This window comes from Nanorana parkeri, unplaced genomic scaffold, assembly GCF_000935625.1.
Source record: "Nanorana parkeri isolate BGI_ZX_2015 unplaced genomic scaffold, ASM93562v1 scaffold111, whole genome shotgun sequence".
In the NCBI taxonomy this organism is placed as follows: Eukaryota; Metazoa; Chordata; class Amphibia; order Anura; family Dicroglossidae; genus Nanorana; species Nanorana parkeri.
In genome coordinates, this window is record NW_017306379.1 from 1223868 (window position 1) to 1240382 (window position 16515).

The 16515-nt window shown below is 39.7% G+C and overlaps 1 protein-coding gene across 5 annotated transcripts in view; it reads left to right on the forward strand.

Annotated features, from left to right (window-relative positions):
• ADGRL2 (adhesion G protein-coupled receptor L2) overlaps positions 1-12211 on the forward strand; it is a 217983-nt gene extending 205772 nt beyond the window's left edge. For 2 of the 5 annotated variants that reach the window (XM_018553128.1, XM_018553129.1), the window contains 4 exons: positions 5009-5137; positions 5517-5613; positions 6979-7107; positions 10147-12211. In XM_018553128.1, the coding sequence (XP_018408630.1) occupies positions 5009-5137; positions 5517-5613; positions 6979-7107; positions 10147-10901 (1110 nt within the window). In that variant the 3' untranslated portion in view covers positions 10902-12211. Of the gene's footprint in view, positions 1-5008; positions 5138-5516; positions 5614-6978; positions 7108-7775; positions 7794-10146 lie in introns of all 5 variants that reach the window. The other 3 variants (XM_018553131.1, XM_018553133.1, XM_018553130.1) reach the window with 2 other exon arrangements.
• The last annotated feature ends 4304 nt before the right edge of the window (positions 12212-16515 follow it).

The window sequence follows — 16515 nt, forward strand, 5'->3', positions numbered from 1 at the left end:
TCCTGTGCAAACTGTATTGTGGAGCATTCATATTTGAGTGACTTCCAATGCCTCCCTTTTTGGTCCTGGCCCTTTCTTCTATAGGGCAGCCTCATAAACCAGTAGAATGGAGTAGGTTGTGATAGGACTGTAAATAAAGTATTTGAGAACAAACATGTAAAACAAAAGGTGTAAAATAGAATCTTCCTGATTTAATAAGATGAGATGCAAACCATGGTAAAATTTGTACAGCATAAACTGAGATCGTTATCCATACACAAGCAGTCAAACCAAACTACCTTTACCCAGGGGCTTCAGATGATGAATGATTCAATGGAGCCCTCTTGTTTAGAGCAGTGGTTCTCAACTCATGGGTCGCGACCCAAAAGTGGGTCGCGAGCCCTTCTGCAGTGCGGCGCCATCACGGCAGCATCACGGGTCGCCATCACGGCAGCATCACGGGTCGCGGCGCAATCACGGCAGGCTTGTATTAATGGATAGAAAGCCATTTACGACTTGGGTCGCGACTTCATGACCAAGGACAAATGTGGGTCCTGAGGTTACACAGGTTGAGAACCACTGGTTTAGAGCACACATATGGCAGAGGTGCCTTCCCTCTTCCTGCACATGGTCAGCTCTGTCTTGCCTTCTCACGTGGCCAGTTGTTAACTTCCTTTACCCAAGCCATGGGACTGTCCTCACTTTTTACTTTCCATGCATCCCCCACTTCCCATAATCAAATCCAGAGAAAACCTATTAGTATTTATGTAAAGGACCGCTAAACTAATTTTTGTATCAAATCACAGTTTAAGCCCTTCAATGGATTTAACTCATTTTCCCATAGTCGCTCACAAATATCGCAGAACATCCATGGTCTATAGCCATTCAAATGCTCAGCCAACCTTGAGGTTTTACAAGGAAGGTTAAGATTTGCATACAGCTTTAGCCAAATATCTATATAGCTGTATATTTCCGGATCTACAAATTATTTGGACATGTGGTTTCCACTGATGGTAACCTTTTGCTGCTGGTAATTTTTTTAATCACAATGTGAGTATAAATCACTCAGGTTTCCGGCACGTTTACTTTGAAGGGTGTAGAGGGTCTGAGAAAGGTTGAAGGGGATCACCTCCTCCCTTTCTCACTATTGTGATAGCAACTGCTGCAAATCCCATAGTTACATTGCTGTATATACCTTGAAAATAGATCACATACATAAATCATGACCTCTTTGGAACTCAGTATTCTTAGGTCTTAATGTTACTCTGGCAACCGATGTTAACAGTCTAGGTTTTCCGGAGATTTTCTCATATCCAGCAGAAGATGTCTTTTGCAGTATAAAAGTTTCACATATCACCCTGTCCTTGTCTGCATATTTTATCTGGTTTCCCTATTTTTTTATTTTTTTTTATTCCATTATTACAAGCCCGTCACCAAATTGAACAGTGAAATAGAATTGTGAAAGTGAAAACTATTATGTTTCTGACTTGACAAGATGATAGCGTTGAATCTCTATCCGCTCCGAGTAAGCTGTAATTTACCGGTAATGACAGAGGGATGTGCACTACAGACAGATAATGTACATTTATAGCAATATAGGTATGTTGGGAGCTGGTCCCGGCGATGGGGGTTATTTGGACAAAATACCTTTTTTTATTGGTATTGTCCTAGTTCTGTGATGTTTTTGAAGCAGTTAATATCCATTATGTTTCTGCCTCAAATTCTGTAAGAGAGAAAGCTTTTCTTTTTAATAATAACGTCTGGAATATCCCACATTCAATTATGGATTGGTAAAAGGCTACAGTGACTTGAGAAATGGCTATGGTGGTTTACATATTCAGAGTGCTCAAAGAGCCAGCATGCAATGCAACCTATGTATTCGGGGAGTACATTTAAAGTTGTAATATGGGTAAACCTAAAAATGACAAATATGAGTCTCCCTTTAAAGGAGAACTATGAGGCGAGTGCTTTTCACTCACCTCATAGTTCTAGCCGACCTGTGACAATGAAACTGTCAGAGGTCGGCTCAGTAGATCGGGAGGTGAGCGAACACATACCGGCGTTCGCTCACCTCTCGATCCTGTCACGGCTCTCTGTCGTGACAGGGGAGGGGCTGGATTCCCCCCGCTCCGATCCACCAGCGCTGACTGGCGGAACGGACGGGAGAGGGGGCGGGGGCAGCTGGCTCTGCCTCTAGATAGGCAGAGCAAGCTGTCAGTCACGCAGCTGGGCGGATCCAGACATAATTGTCGGGATCCGCTTCAGCTGCGGCATCTTAGTATACAGCGAGCAGCAGCTTGCGGTACACTGCGTCGTCTCAGTATACCGCGAGCTACAGCTCGCGGTATACTGAGCCTAGGGTGACGGGAGGACGCTAGTTTGTGTCCTCCCATTACCCTAAGGAGAACTATGGGGAAAAACCTTAACCCCATAGTTCTCCTTTTAACATTTGCTTAAACCTTTAATGTATTTCATTTAACAGTTGCATTACCTGTTGATCCTGCAAGCAGATCCTTTATTTTCCAGCTTCCTTTACCAGGCCAAGCTGTCCAGTAAATGTTCAGTTGCAGGGGTTGACGACTACCGTTTGACACTGCTGTGATGCACACAAGGGCCAGCTTTTATTCATGACAGCATAACCCAGGCCTAGATCCCCACTTTAGTTAAGCAACATAGCTTGGTGCAGACCACTTCCCAGCCTGCTGAGTGGAAGATCAAGCACTTTGAGAAGTCTCTACCCTGCCCACACTGTTCTCTCCTCATGTTCACAGTTTAGACCAGGGGCGGACAAATTAATATAGAATTCTGGAGCCAGCTCCATTGACAACTAGAGAGAACCTCAAAAGTTGGGTGCCAGCTGTATTTTCTTAAGGAGCATTGGCTACCTGGCTCCTGGGATTCTCTGAACTTAAACAGAATATTTCTGGTTCCTAGTTGCAGATTCAGGTTCTTGCACGAGTTGTATAATTTATGATTTCTTTAAACGGCCTGAATTTCTGCTTTTTTGAATTGGGCTGAATGTTTTGCTCATGTGTGTTTGGCTGCTGCCACAGTGTTAGCTGCTTTCAGTAAATATGTAGTGTTATGGGTCAAAGGGCATAGCCATGAAGTGTGAAAGCAACATTGCTAAGGAAGAAAGTAGAAGTGCCTGTATTTAGTAACTTAATCTCCTAATTTAAAAAAAAACTCCTGCTTTAATAAACCAAAGGTGTTCTTTAAAAATTTAGTTCACAGCTTTGGTCCCCTCAGTGAAATAATACACAGGGTTCCCTATTCCCGCATTGCTTATGAGCAATGCCAGGATTCTTTTTCTGCTGTGGTTGAACCAAGAGTAACTGCAAAGCAAGTGTGTCTGACATTGTCAGTGTGTCCTGAACATGCAAAAGCATCATATTGTGGCTGTTGGAGCACTTCAATTCAAGAATAGAACATAGGAACGAAACCTACCTGGTCATGTTTTATCCCCTAGGATCCTTATCGCACTGCTTCCTCATCTCTGCACCCTAAATTTTGCTTGGAAAATATGATGTACTGAGCTTCTCTTTCGTAGGCTTAATATATCGTGGGAGCATTAGGAAAGACTATGCGATATCTTGCAACATAACACAGATACTGTAGGACAACCCAGCTAGTCGCAAGGTCCGTGGTGATATGGTTATATAGTTGGGATCTATATCTGGGTAAAAGGGGGGGCACTGTTTGGCCACTTCATATGATGAGGGGGTGCTGCTCCAAAAACATAGGTGGTAAAACTACTGGGCATAAACTGGTGAATTATTTTAAATGTAATGGTGCCTGCACAGGGTTCCATTATCTGAATGGAGGAGCAGCATGGCAGATTTAATTTGCAGATGGTAGAACATTAAAAATTTCAATTTCCAGTCCCAGTAAAACAGAGGAGGTGGATGAGGGTTATGTGTAGTGCTGGGGGGGTAGGGGGGGTACTGATGCCAACTCTAACTGTGGTGCACCAATTGTATATTTGCATCTGAGCAGCAAGATGAACCAAGATAAGTGCTTTCATTGCCAATATTGGAGTATTTTTAAGCCATTGTGTTTTTTTTTAATAGTAGAACTGTGGCCAGGCTATGGACATGCAGATATTTGCATATTAGTTTAGTTAATGAGCTTCAAAACAAGCACCCACTGGCCTCTGTACCTGTAAAGAGCAGCTCAGCTCTCCCTTCCCAGCAGTGACTCAACAGCCTTCCAGCTGCCTTATCTGTAATGTAAATACAGAGCAGATGAACAGAAAAAAGGGCCGGGTTTTCTTCATCCCTTGTAGCCTTTTGAGAATGAATTGCTCCTCAGTACCAGCAGGGGTATGTTCTACTTGAATATTTGAAAGTCTATTGTCTGCCCTCCGCTATACTTTAGGTTTACGGTGCCCTTAAGTATAAACATTGTCTTAACAAAAAGCATTTTTCCCATACCAGTCAATAAACATCACAAGTCTTTTGGTTTCTGTGGCCTTTTCAAAGGCTTCTCTTTCAGAAGCTTTTAACAGAGGAGAACCACAAGCATTGTTTTGCTGTAGCATGTGTTTTGACATTTTGATGTTGCAAACTAAATTCAGTTTAATTCCTAGGCTTGCCTTCTAACTTTGCTTTAATTTCCACGCTTAAATTAAATTGTTTCTATTTTTTTTTTTTATGTTTCGGTTGTCTTAGTAACTTGGTCGGATTTTTACAATCACACTTAACGTTACCGCATACGATTTCCGTCTTTTTGTGGTCATTTCAGCTTAAAATCTCATTTGTGGGAACCTTTTGCATTGCAGTCGAGTTGAAAGTTTAGTTAATGAAAGAAACTTTTATGTTTCATGATGACCCTGGAGAGCCGCTTGTTCAAGACAGATGCTAATTAAGTTCTATAAGAATGTCAGCTGCTATTTTTGTTGACTCTCTTCTACAGTAAATCAATGGGTCTGGTAAACAAACCCATTTAACGGTGCTAGATTAAAAGACCTGTTTTTTTTTAATTTGTCCCCTCCTACCTTGTTTTTAAGAAAAGCCTTCTCGTTTTACAGGTGCGCAAGGAGTACAGCAAATGTTTCAGGCACACCTACTGCTGCGGAGGTCTTCCGACCGAAAGCCCCCACAGCGTGGTTAAAGCATCGACGACAAGAACCAACGCTCGATACTCTTCCGGCACCCAGGTGACAAAGAAGTCGACAGCATTTTTAATTAACCTTATTTATAGCTTCCCTTTAGAGACTCACAGATGAGATACACTAATTGTCTTCTCATTACAGTGATCTAGATGGCAAATGCATGTTTTGCTGTCGTTTTTTTTCACCGAATTGATACGACTTAAAATATTTCCTGCAGGTTTCAGATTTTTTTTTTCTTCCCACCTCTTAAACATATTCAACACTAATCAATTAGCACGGCCCAAGATTTTAACTGCAGCTACTGTAATTGGAATATGATGTATACTTTCGGCTAATTGCACAGTATGGCAAAACTGCCATTCATGCTGGCCAGAAATTCAAATAAATTTATCTAATTTTTTCTTTTTTTTTTTCCTGCTCACAGAGTCGAATCAGAAGAATGTGGAATGACACCGTGAGAAAGCAATCAGAATCATCTTTTATCTCAGGTGACATAAACAGTACGTCCACTCTTAATCAAGGTAATTACCCACCAGTCGTCTTCTTTTTTTTCTTTAAAGCATGTGTTAAATATCTGTACCATAGTGGTCATACAGTGGCATATAAATATTTTTTTATATAAAACAGGGCTGAATGTTCTTTGCTAAATTAACCTTGCTAAGTGGCTAGCAAAAGCCAGGCAGGACATTTATTGGATACATGGGCTGTAGATTCTACATAAAACGTAATAATTATAAGATTTAATTTTTCTCAGTGCAGCTGTTTAATATGCCATACCAGACCGGTGGAGACAGGACATGTACATATTTTTCTTTGCTCTTAAATGTTATTCATTTTACCTGTAACTATTTTGTTTCCTAATTTAACTATATATGCTTAGCTTTTTGTTATAATTGGCCTTTACTTTTGGTGCTTCATTACTTAGTACAAAAAAATAAGTTTAACCAGTAAGTCATGTTGCTTAAACTTGAGCATTCAGTGTCTTAATGCCTCTGGAATGCGTTGCAACAATTACTAAAGATGATCAACCTTTTAAAAAGTGAAATGGTATTTTTGTTTTTCCACCAACTTCTTGAATTATCTGTTTTTATAGACTTAGATAAATTTTTTGTTTGTTGTTGTAACATATACTTTACTATTGTTAATCACAGCTGAATAAATGTGTTGTGATGGAGGAAATGTGATTGAATTTATTGCTTTTATACAATATGTTGCTGCGGTTTTGGTTCTTTTTTTTGGTCTCTTGCTGTTTAAATGTATGCTTGAAATACTGTCTCTCTTCTGTTGCATGCCTTCTTTTGCGTAAGCTATGCACAGCTTTTGTTTTGTTTTTCAACGGCAGGATGTGTCTTGCTGTAGTCCCGTTTGTTTTTCTTTCTTTTCCCTCCTTTGTAATTTTTTTGTCATTCTTTTTATTAACACAGATGTTTCCATTAGGGATTGTCCCACTGTTTAAAATATTCACTAAGCATTAAATTCCCTCATCACAAGCAAAAAAAAGTTTAAGGATTTTTAAGCAGATGCATTTTGAAACATTACGTCATTTTCGATGCTTTTAATTACCATTCTTGTCTGACAGTAATGTTGTGTAAATTATTAAATGTCACTCTTGGATGATGATTACTTCAGGAGATTTTAAAAAGCACCTGCGAATTAAAAAAAAATAAAACTTTGCCACATTCCTTTTACTTTTTCCCAGAATTTGGCTGTTCAAAATATATTCCCTAATTGGAATTTCCTTCTGCATTTCATGTGATTAGTAAAGGGCTACTCAGAATCACGAACCTACCAAAGACGTTTTCTTTTTAGGGGGAAGAGGGGATATTAAGGTTGGTGAGCCAGTACCACAAGAACTGATTAATTTATTTTTGTTTTCTTTATCTTAGGAATGACTGGCAATTACCTACTAACAAACCCTCTTCTTCGACCCCATGGCACTAACAACCCTTATAACACACTGCTCGCCGAAACTGTTGTATGTAATACCCCTACTGCTCCTGTGTTTAACCCACCAGGTGTGCTTCTACTTACTTCATTTGTTCTCTGTCACTCACCACATTATTAAACATAAAACCTGTGGACATGCAATTCTTTTTTTTTTTTCCCTGTCCTACATATTAACAGACATGCAGCACTCCCTATGCCGGCCTCTTAAAACTGCACTATAATATAGCGTTGTTACTAGTATTTACCTATCGTTATCCATGTTTTCAACACAGGTGGGATAAATCTTAATATACTATTTCAGGACTGACATCACAAGGTCCAAGAGTCCATCTTCAAGATATTTATCCCGTAGAGGTACAACTCTCTATAATACTAAGCGCGGTGATTGCTTGGCGGATCAGGGTTAGGCTATTGGCTAGCAAGTGACCAAAAAAAAACGACAGCATACCGGCATGAATTATAGTATAGTGCAGCTTTAAGCTGGTTAATACACCATATTGTCTATTGTATCATTAGACAGATTTTTTTATTTATTTTTTATCTAAAACTAAATTTGTGCGTTCTTAGTTGTGTTGTTGTTAAGTGTTTGTTGCTTGAGTATAGACGACATTGAGATATTCTTTATTCAATGTTCTGCTACTGTAAAATTTCATAACACTTAATTCTATTTTAACGTTGGTCTGTCCTTTCTGTTCTCTTGTTTTTGTTTTTTTTCTTTACTTATGCTTTCCTCTAGCGAACTACAGAGAGACAAGTATGGGAGTAAAACTTAACTTTGCCTATCAAATGTAAATTTTTTCAGCATGGTTTTTAAACAGCCACATTTAAAACATAACTATCAATCATCAAATAACTCAGCGGGCAAGTGGTTCACAATCTGTATTCAAAGACATAATAATATTAATTTCAAATTGAATCTGGACTTTTTTGTCTACATTTGGATAACAGCAATGGATATACTGCAATCTCAGTTGGTAATATATTTGCAATGCTGAAATAATTTGCTGTTTTTAAAAGAGTGCTGTCAAGCAGAAATGTTTTATTTGCTTATCATTTCTACATTCCCATAGACATCTTGAATAAAACAAAATTGTGCACATGTTCATTAGTAATTATAGTCTGATGTCAAATGTTTATCCACCTCAAAAGCCTGTTTAGCAACACACATGAATTTCAGTCATTGATGTTGCACACCTTGAAATCTGCACGGCGCAGAGTGATAATTCATTTTATATATCAGTTTGTTTTTTTTCTATGTTGCAGTATTCTCTAATAAATCTCATGTCATAGATACCTCATTTACCGAATGGATAAAAAAAAAGTCAAAAAAAAACAGCAAACATTTGCCAATAATGGATTATACACTACTACGATATTAAACTATAATATATTTCCTAACTACACTACTAATATTATAGATATACCGTAATTAATGTGTTTTGATGTAAATAAAAATTTTAAAAAATACCCAAGTAATCTTTTTAGTTTCATTTTAAATTGGATACATTTTTTGCCTTCATATGTTTTAGGATTGCAGGCTTTTATTAGCCTCTTTAAATGGCCTGAAGTAATAGTTGATTTACTTCATCATTTTATTTCATAACTTCTTGGATTATTAGACCTTTGCATGCACATTTACAAATGTTGCAACTGTCTTTTTCACAGGAACCAATTTGTATTGTCGATTTATTGGCTCTTACTAGGCTGCAGCCTTAAGCATGTTCGCCAATGGCAGCCGTAACCGCCCATTGTCCCATTTTCCTCCAAGTCTTGCATACAATGCAGTAACGTCATATTGTACAGACTGTTTGTAAAAATAAATATCTAAATATTTTTTTATTCACCTTTTTTTTCTCATATGTCTGTTAATCAAATGGTATTCATTTTGTTTTCTTGCATTTATTAAAAATAAGTGTATCATACATCATTTTTTGTCTACATTAGCATGTTTCCAATTATTTGGTTAATTTCTGTGAACCTTGCTTACAGAAATTCCTGGCATTTCTGCATTTTGACCTCGGTGCCCGATACTCACCCTGGGCTTTAACTCGCTAATTACCCCATGTGGGTTCATTCCGCACTATCACTGTGACCGATGCAGACTGCAGGGCTGCTGGCAAAGTCTTGACTCTTTAAAAGCCTGGGGCTGCTGCTGGCGCATAGAATATGAGCAATCTATATTACATTAACCAGAAACAAAGGCTGTTATTGCTAGTAATCTCATTTGCTGAACCCTTGCTCTGAATAAGTTGCTGAGAATCCTAGTAATCCATCTTGTGCAATAAATCATTTTACTTTCTTTTATATATCAGCTACACTTAGCCCAGATAGACTGAGCAGACAGCCATAATGTGAGTGGTACACAGTGAGTCATTCCACCTTGCTCTATCATGTTGTGGATGATGCTTGTGGGACATTTTGCCTCTAGTGTGAAAGGTGGCTGTCTCTGTTCTCCATAACGTCTTTGTATTTGTCCATTTTCCATTCTGTCCTTTTTTTAGTTTGTTTCCACGCCCCAGAAAATAAATTTTAAAAAAAGGAAACGTTCGAGACATTGTTGAACTAGTTGCTTGCCAGTTTGTTGATTTTTGGTTCTACATCTGCATATAATTTAATGTATACATATTCAATTTTTATTTTTATGTATTTCTTTTTTTTTAACTAGTGTCGTTTAGGACAAATCACTTACTGAAAACCAATATGATCATCCAAAGTTTTTGCATTAGATATGCAAGAGCATGGAGTGAACACGGATAAAACTTGAATGTCCTCTGATCTGTGTTTTTGGTATGGTTCCCAAAATATTCCCCCTGTGAGGTGTGCAATTAATTACAGATGGGAATGTCAGAGAACGAAGCATTTTAAATTTTTTACAGGTTCCTTTACATATTTGCTGCTGTTTTTACTAAATTGCTTCAGCACCTTCTAAATTGTTACATAGAATTTCTACATTGTTACATAAAATTTCTAAATTGTTACATAGCGACTGTGATATTGAATGCTTTTGTCCTAGACTGCATTAATATTTTTAATATATTTTAAAAAAATAAAAATAATCCAGGTTAACAAAATGTCCTCTAAACTGGTTCCGATCTTCTCTTTTTCAGGACATTCACTGAACAATGCCAGGGATTCAAGTGCCATGGATACTCTACCGCTAAATGGTAACTTTAACAACAGCTACTCTCTACGGAATGGGGACTACAGTGATGGAGTACAAGTTGTAGACTGTGGACTAAGTCTGAACGATACGGCATTTGAGAAAATGATAATTTCAGAACTAGTGCACAACAACCTGCGGTGTAGCAGCAAGAACCACAACCTGGAGCGTTCCATACCCATCAAAACTGTCATTGGGGGAAGCAGTAGCGAAGATGACGCAATTGTTGCAGATGCTTCCTCCTTAATGCACGGCGACAACCCGGGGCTGGAACTCCACCACAAAGAGTTGGAAGCACCACTAATTCCACAGCGGACTCACTCTCTTCTGTACCACCCACAGAAGAAAGTGAAGACCGAAGGAACGGAAAGTTATGTATCCCAGTTGACCGCTGAGGCTGAAGACAATCTCCAATCCCCAAACAGAGACTCCCTCTACACTAGTATGCCCAACCTACGGGACTCTCCATACCCAGAGAGTAGCCCAGATATTGAAGAGGATTTATCGCCCTCAAGGAAGAGTGAGAACGATGACGTTTATTATAAAAGCATGCCAAATCTCGGAGCTGGACACCATCTACAGATGTACTACCAGATAAGCAGGGGCAATAGCGATGGCTACATCATACCCATAAACAAGGAAGGTTGCGTCCCCGAAGGAGATGTCAGGGAAGGACAAATGCAACTAGTCACAAGTCTTTAATATACATTTTTAGGAGTACAAATGGCTCATGCAGGTATTAAAAGACTCGATTTTGTTCAACTGAGGCCACCTTATTTGTGATCGGCAGCCTAGTAAGACTCACGCTGCTCTCCATTATGTAGGAGAGCTATGGACTTTTTCAGTTCTGTGAATTTTTTTTATAAATCGAAAATGGGGGGGAAAAAAAACAAAAACAAAAAAAACTTTGTATATACACAGAGTATACTTAAAATATTTGTTACAAAGCAAACTGGTACCAACACGGTATTTAAAATATCTGCTGCTGCTTCTGACCGGACATTGGGGGAGATAAAAGTAGCAAATCGGCCATTTATGTTCAGCAGCTCTGGAACCTAGTTTGTAAATACGGCTGCCAATTTGTGATGCCTGCATTGTATTATATACAAGATGTAGGCTCAAAACTCCTGTGGGATAGATTTACTGTACCATGCTGTTTCGGAATAGTCTGCAGGATTTTATTTTATTTTTTTGGGGTCATTTTTAATTTTATTTGTATTTTCTTTCCCTGCTTTGCAGGTCACTGCAGATTCTATCCATTAAGGCAAAGATTAAACAAACATGTCTAACCACTAGCAATCAAGCCACTGGCCTTATTTCATATGTTTCCTCAACTGTACAATGACCTGTTATCATGAAAATGGCAAAATAAATTATATTTTGTTCTATTGCTAGGGTGAAATACATTTGTGTCCAACTTGAACTATAACTGTTGATTTAAATAATTTTGAAAGATTGGCAGAAAATATTGTGAAAAATCTTGACTGCACAAAGCTTTTTTTTTTTTTCTTTTCATACACGCTTGTTCTTTGTGGTAATAAATGAGACGTATCATATCTATTATTCAAATATTATTTTTAACGGAAAGTTGGATCCCAGTCCCTTTTTTAAGTTTTGTTTTGTTTATTTGATGCCAAATAATTTTTAATGAGGAAAAAAAAATTCTGATATATTCAGGAGCAAATATTGTCATTAATTGCACACGTTTGGTGAAATCTGGCAGTTTGTTTAACGGGGATCATTGGCACTAACCCTGAATTCTGAAACAAGTGGTGCCTGACCTACATATAAATATATATATATTTTTTAAATAACAGTCCAGATTATTACTTTCGAGACCTTTTCTGCCTATGTTTAGCCATTAATTTATTTTATAATTAAAGCAATGTGTACATTTTCGGTGAAAATTTCTTTTTTTTTTTTTTAAACCTCAGCTGTTAATAAAAGCCCATCACTAATATTCAATGTAAAGATTACACCTGTTTGACAGTAAATAAATGTGAATTTTTTTTTCAAAAAATGTTACTGCTGTTTCTATGGTTTGTAGGGTTGAGACAGTCTGATCCAAGAGCCCTTTACTGACTTGCTGTAGGGATAGTGATAAATGACCATACTTGACAATAAAACCTCTTTACTTTTATAATTGAAGTGTTTTATCCATTGATTGTGCTTCCTTTGGGGATAACTGTGTAGATAATGTTTTCTGAAAGTTTTGGTGGATTTGTGGAATGCTTACCAGATGACTCTTCTGTATATTTTTTTGTCTTTTGCTAGGATGTTTATATTGTACGAAAAAAAAAAATATCTGGCTTTATCAAGTGTAATTTTTCTATATTTAAAGTGTTCACCCAAAACAAAAACATAGTTTTGAGTTCTGTGCTGGGCCCCATATTATTCAACCTGTTTATTAATGCCATCAGGGAAGGCGTGAATAGCCATGTTGCCGTGTTTGCTGATGACACTAAAATTGGGAGGGTCATAGACACAGACTTAGACACTATAACATTACAGGAGGACCTGGATAAAATAGGGGAGTGGGCAACCACATGGCAGATGAGGTTTTATGTTGATAAATGTAAAGTAATGCACTTTGGGGTTAAAAATAGGCAAGCGGAATACACATTAATGGGAACTCCACTAGGGGAGTCAGAAATGGAAAAGGATCTGGGGGTCATTGTAGACCACAGATTGGATCTGGGGGCCATTGTAGACCACAGATTGAATACTAGCTTGCAATGCCAGGCTGCTGTAAACAAAGCGAGCAGAGTACTGTCTTGTATTAAGATGGGAATGTACTGTTAGAGACAAATCTATAATTTTGCCACTTTATAGATCACTGGTTTGGCCTCCTCTGGAGTATGCGGTCCTGTTGTGGTCACCAATCCACAGAAAGGATGTTCTTGAGCTGGAGAGAGTCCTGAGAAGGGCAACCAAACTAATTAAGGGGCTGGAGGACCAAAGCTGTGAGACCAGGTTACTAAATTTAAACATGTTCACGCTGGTGGTGAGGAGATTAAGAGGGGACATGATTTTGATGTACAAGATGTTCAATGGTGATAGCAACATCAGCAATAAGCTTTTTACAGTAAACTCCATAACAAAGACTAGAGGCCACCACCTAAAATTGGTGGAGAAAAGATTTAACCACAAGGGGCGTAGGGGGCTTCTTCTCAGTCAGAGCGGTTAGGGTCTGGAACTCACTGCCACAAGTAGTGGTATCAGCTGAGAGTGTTGAAACATTCAAAAAAGCATTTGGACAATTTCCTCAGAGACCGCAACATACAGGGGTACAGGTACCCGTAAAACAAGATCACACAAGGACCCATACACATGCAGAATCCCATACATACACGCAATAGGTTGAACTTGATGGACCTGTGTCTTTATTCAACCTCAAATACTATGTAACTAGTACATTGCAGCTTACCAGTTCTTAGATGTGTATTGCTTAATTTTTTTCAGTCTTAAGTCCATTTTAGGAAAGTACAAAAATACCTGCTGACCTTGCTAGAATTCCAGTGTCCTTGTAACATCCTGTGCACTGAACTGAAGTCGCAAACAATCTCATCAGTTTTTCCAAGTACCTTCTATGACCTACAAAATAACACGTCCTTAATGGAGATAAGGAGTGGAGGAGGGGTTAGTAGTACAATTGAGGAGAACAACCTAGTTACAACTGTGGCCCACTCCATTGGTGCAGTGAGTAAGCATAGCCACCCTGGAAATGAAAGCGTGTTATTCTCAGGATTGCCAGGTGAAAATAAAAGGGGTGCAACCACCACATCTAAGGACTAATGAGCTGCAATATATTACATTTTTCTTTTTGCATTTAAAGGTCATTTTATTCAGAAGCATAGACAGATTACATATTAAACACATCAACATTGCCTTCCTCTCACCATTACCACCATTGCCTCAATTTACCAAACTCTTTTATTGCTTTTATTTTCTTGTTTGGCTGGTATTTTCTTGATGCTGCGCCTTACATCATTCTTTATTTTAAAGCAGGGTCCTCAAACTTTCTGAGCAAAGGGACTCTTCACTATCCTTCAGACTTGAGGGGGGAGTAGAAAATGCCCCAGCATCAGTAGGATTAAACAATGCCTCAGGGTTAGTAAGCAGTGGGAGTAAAAAAAATTACCTGTAGCTATGAGTGGGAAGAATAGTGCCCCATCATTGGTATCAGTGGGAAGAATAGTGCCCCATCATTGGTGTCAGTGGGAGGAATAGTGCCCCATCATTGGTGTCAGTGGGAGGAATAGTGCCCCATCATTGGTGTCAGTGGGAGGAATAGTGCCCCATCATTGGTGTCAGTGGGAGGAATAGTGCCCCATCATTGGTGTCAGTGGGAGGAATAGTGCCCCATCATTGGTGTCAGTGGGAGGAATAGTGCCCCATCATTGGTGTCAGTGGGAGGAATAGTGCCCCATCATTGGTGTCAGTGGGAGGAATAGTGCCCCATCATTGGTGTCAGTGGGAGGAATAGTGCCCCATCATTGGTGTCAGTGGGAGGAATAGTGCCCCATCATTGGTGTCAGTGGGAAGAATAGTGCCCCATCATTGGTGTCAGTGGGAAGAATAGTGCCCCATCATTGGTGTCAGTGGGAGGAATAGTGCCCCATCATTGGTGTCAGTGGGAGGAATAGTGCCCCATCATTGGTGTCAGTGGGAGGAATAGTGCCCCATCATTGGTGTCAGTGGGAGGAATAGTGCCCCATCATTGGTGTCAGTGGGAGGAATAGTGCCCCATCATTGGTGTCAGTGGGAGGAATAGTGCCCCATCATTGGTGTCAGTGGGAGGAATAGTGCCCCATCATTGGTGTCAGTGGGAGGAATAGTGCCCCATCATTGGTGTCAGTGGGAGGAATAGTGCCCCATCATTGGTGTCAGTGGGAGGAATAGTGCCCCATCATTGGTTTCAGTGATAGGAATAGTGCTCCATGATTGGTGTCAGTGGGAGGAAGAGTGCTCCATCATTGGTGCACGTGGGAGGAATAGTGCCCCGTTGTGGGAGGAAGAGTGCTCCATCATTAGTGCACGTGGGAGGAATAGTGCCCCATCATTGGTGTCAGTGGGAGGAATAGTGCCCCATCATTGGCGTCAGTGGGAGTAATAGTGCCCCGTTATTGGTGTCAGTGGGAGGAAGAGTGCTCCATCATTGGCATCCGTGGGAGGAATAGTGCCCTGTCATTGGTGTCAGTGAGAGGAAGAGTGCTCCATCATTGGTGCACGTGGGAGGAATAGTGCCCCATCATTGGTGCACGTGGGAGGAATAGTGCACCCATCATTGGTGCACGTGGGAGGAATAGTGCCCCATCATTGGTGCACGTGGGAGGAATAGTGCCCCATCCTTGGTGTACGTGGGAGGAATAGTGCCCCATCATTGGTGTCAGTGGGAGGAATAGTGCCCCATCTCCGATGTTAGTGGAATGAATAGTGCCCCATCATTGGTATCAGTGGGAGGAATAGTGCCCCATCATTTATTTCAGTGGGAGGATTAGTGCTACATCATTGATTTCAGTGGGAGGAATAGTGCCCCATCATTGGTTTCAGTGGGAGGTATAGTGCCCCATCTTTGGTGTCAGTAGGAGGAATAGTTCCCCATCGCTGGTGTCAGTTGGAGGAATAGTGCTCCATTATTGGTGCCACTGTGAGGAATTTTTCCCCATGGGCCGTTTAAAGGCAAGTGAAATGCTGCAGTTTGCGGACCACACCTTCAAAGGCTCAATAGGTAATTTATTTGACCCCTTCTTTAAGAAATAAGGTTTTACCACTCTCAAGACAAAGTCACTGCGCTAAAAAAACTTACAACTTATACATGAATATACAAAAACAATAAAGTGCCTAGTGATAGCCCCAACATAATATGCAACCTCCGATATAGTTAAATTCAATACAATCTCAAAACTGGATGTGCAATGTGTTGTGATCCAGATCACATGTGCAACTCTACAACTTGGTCTCAAACGGAAAAAAGGGCTCTTCAAGAGGATATGTCAGCAATATATAAAGTGCAAATGTTCAACATTCCAAAAAGGTATTTCTTAGTGTGATATCCTTAGTGTTTCTGTGTAATCAATACACTCACCAGACTCCTTTGACCACTATTAAATGGTCAAACTGCACTCAGATTCAAATCCTTAGCGAGCCGCTCTCCCAGGACAGCTGATGGCAACCTCCTTTGCAGTCAATATCTCCTTTCAGTTTGCTGGGGGGTTTTTTAAACTGTTGGTGGGTTCAAGTTGTTCCACTTCCTGTCAATCCACCTTCTAAATGGCCAATATTAGCCTCCTCTGCGCATTTCTCATTCAAGGCT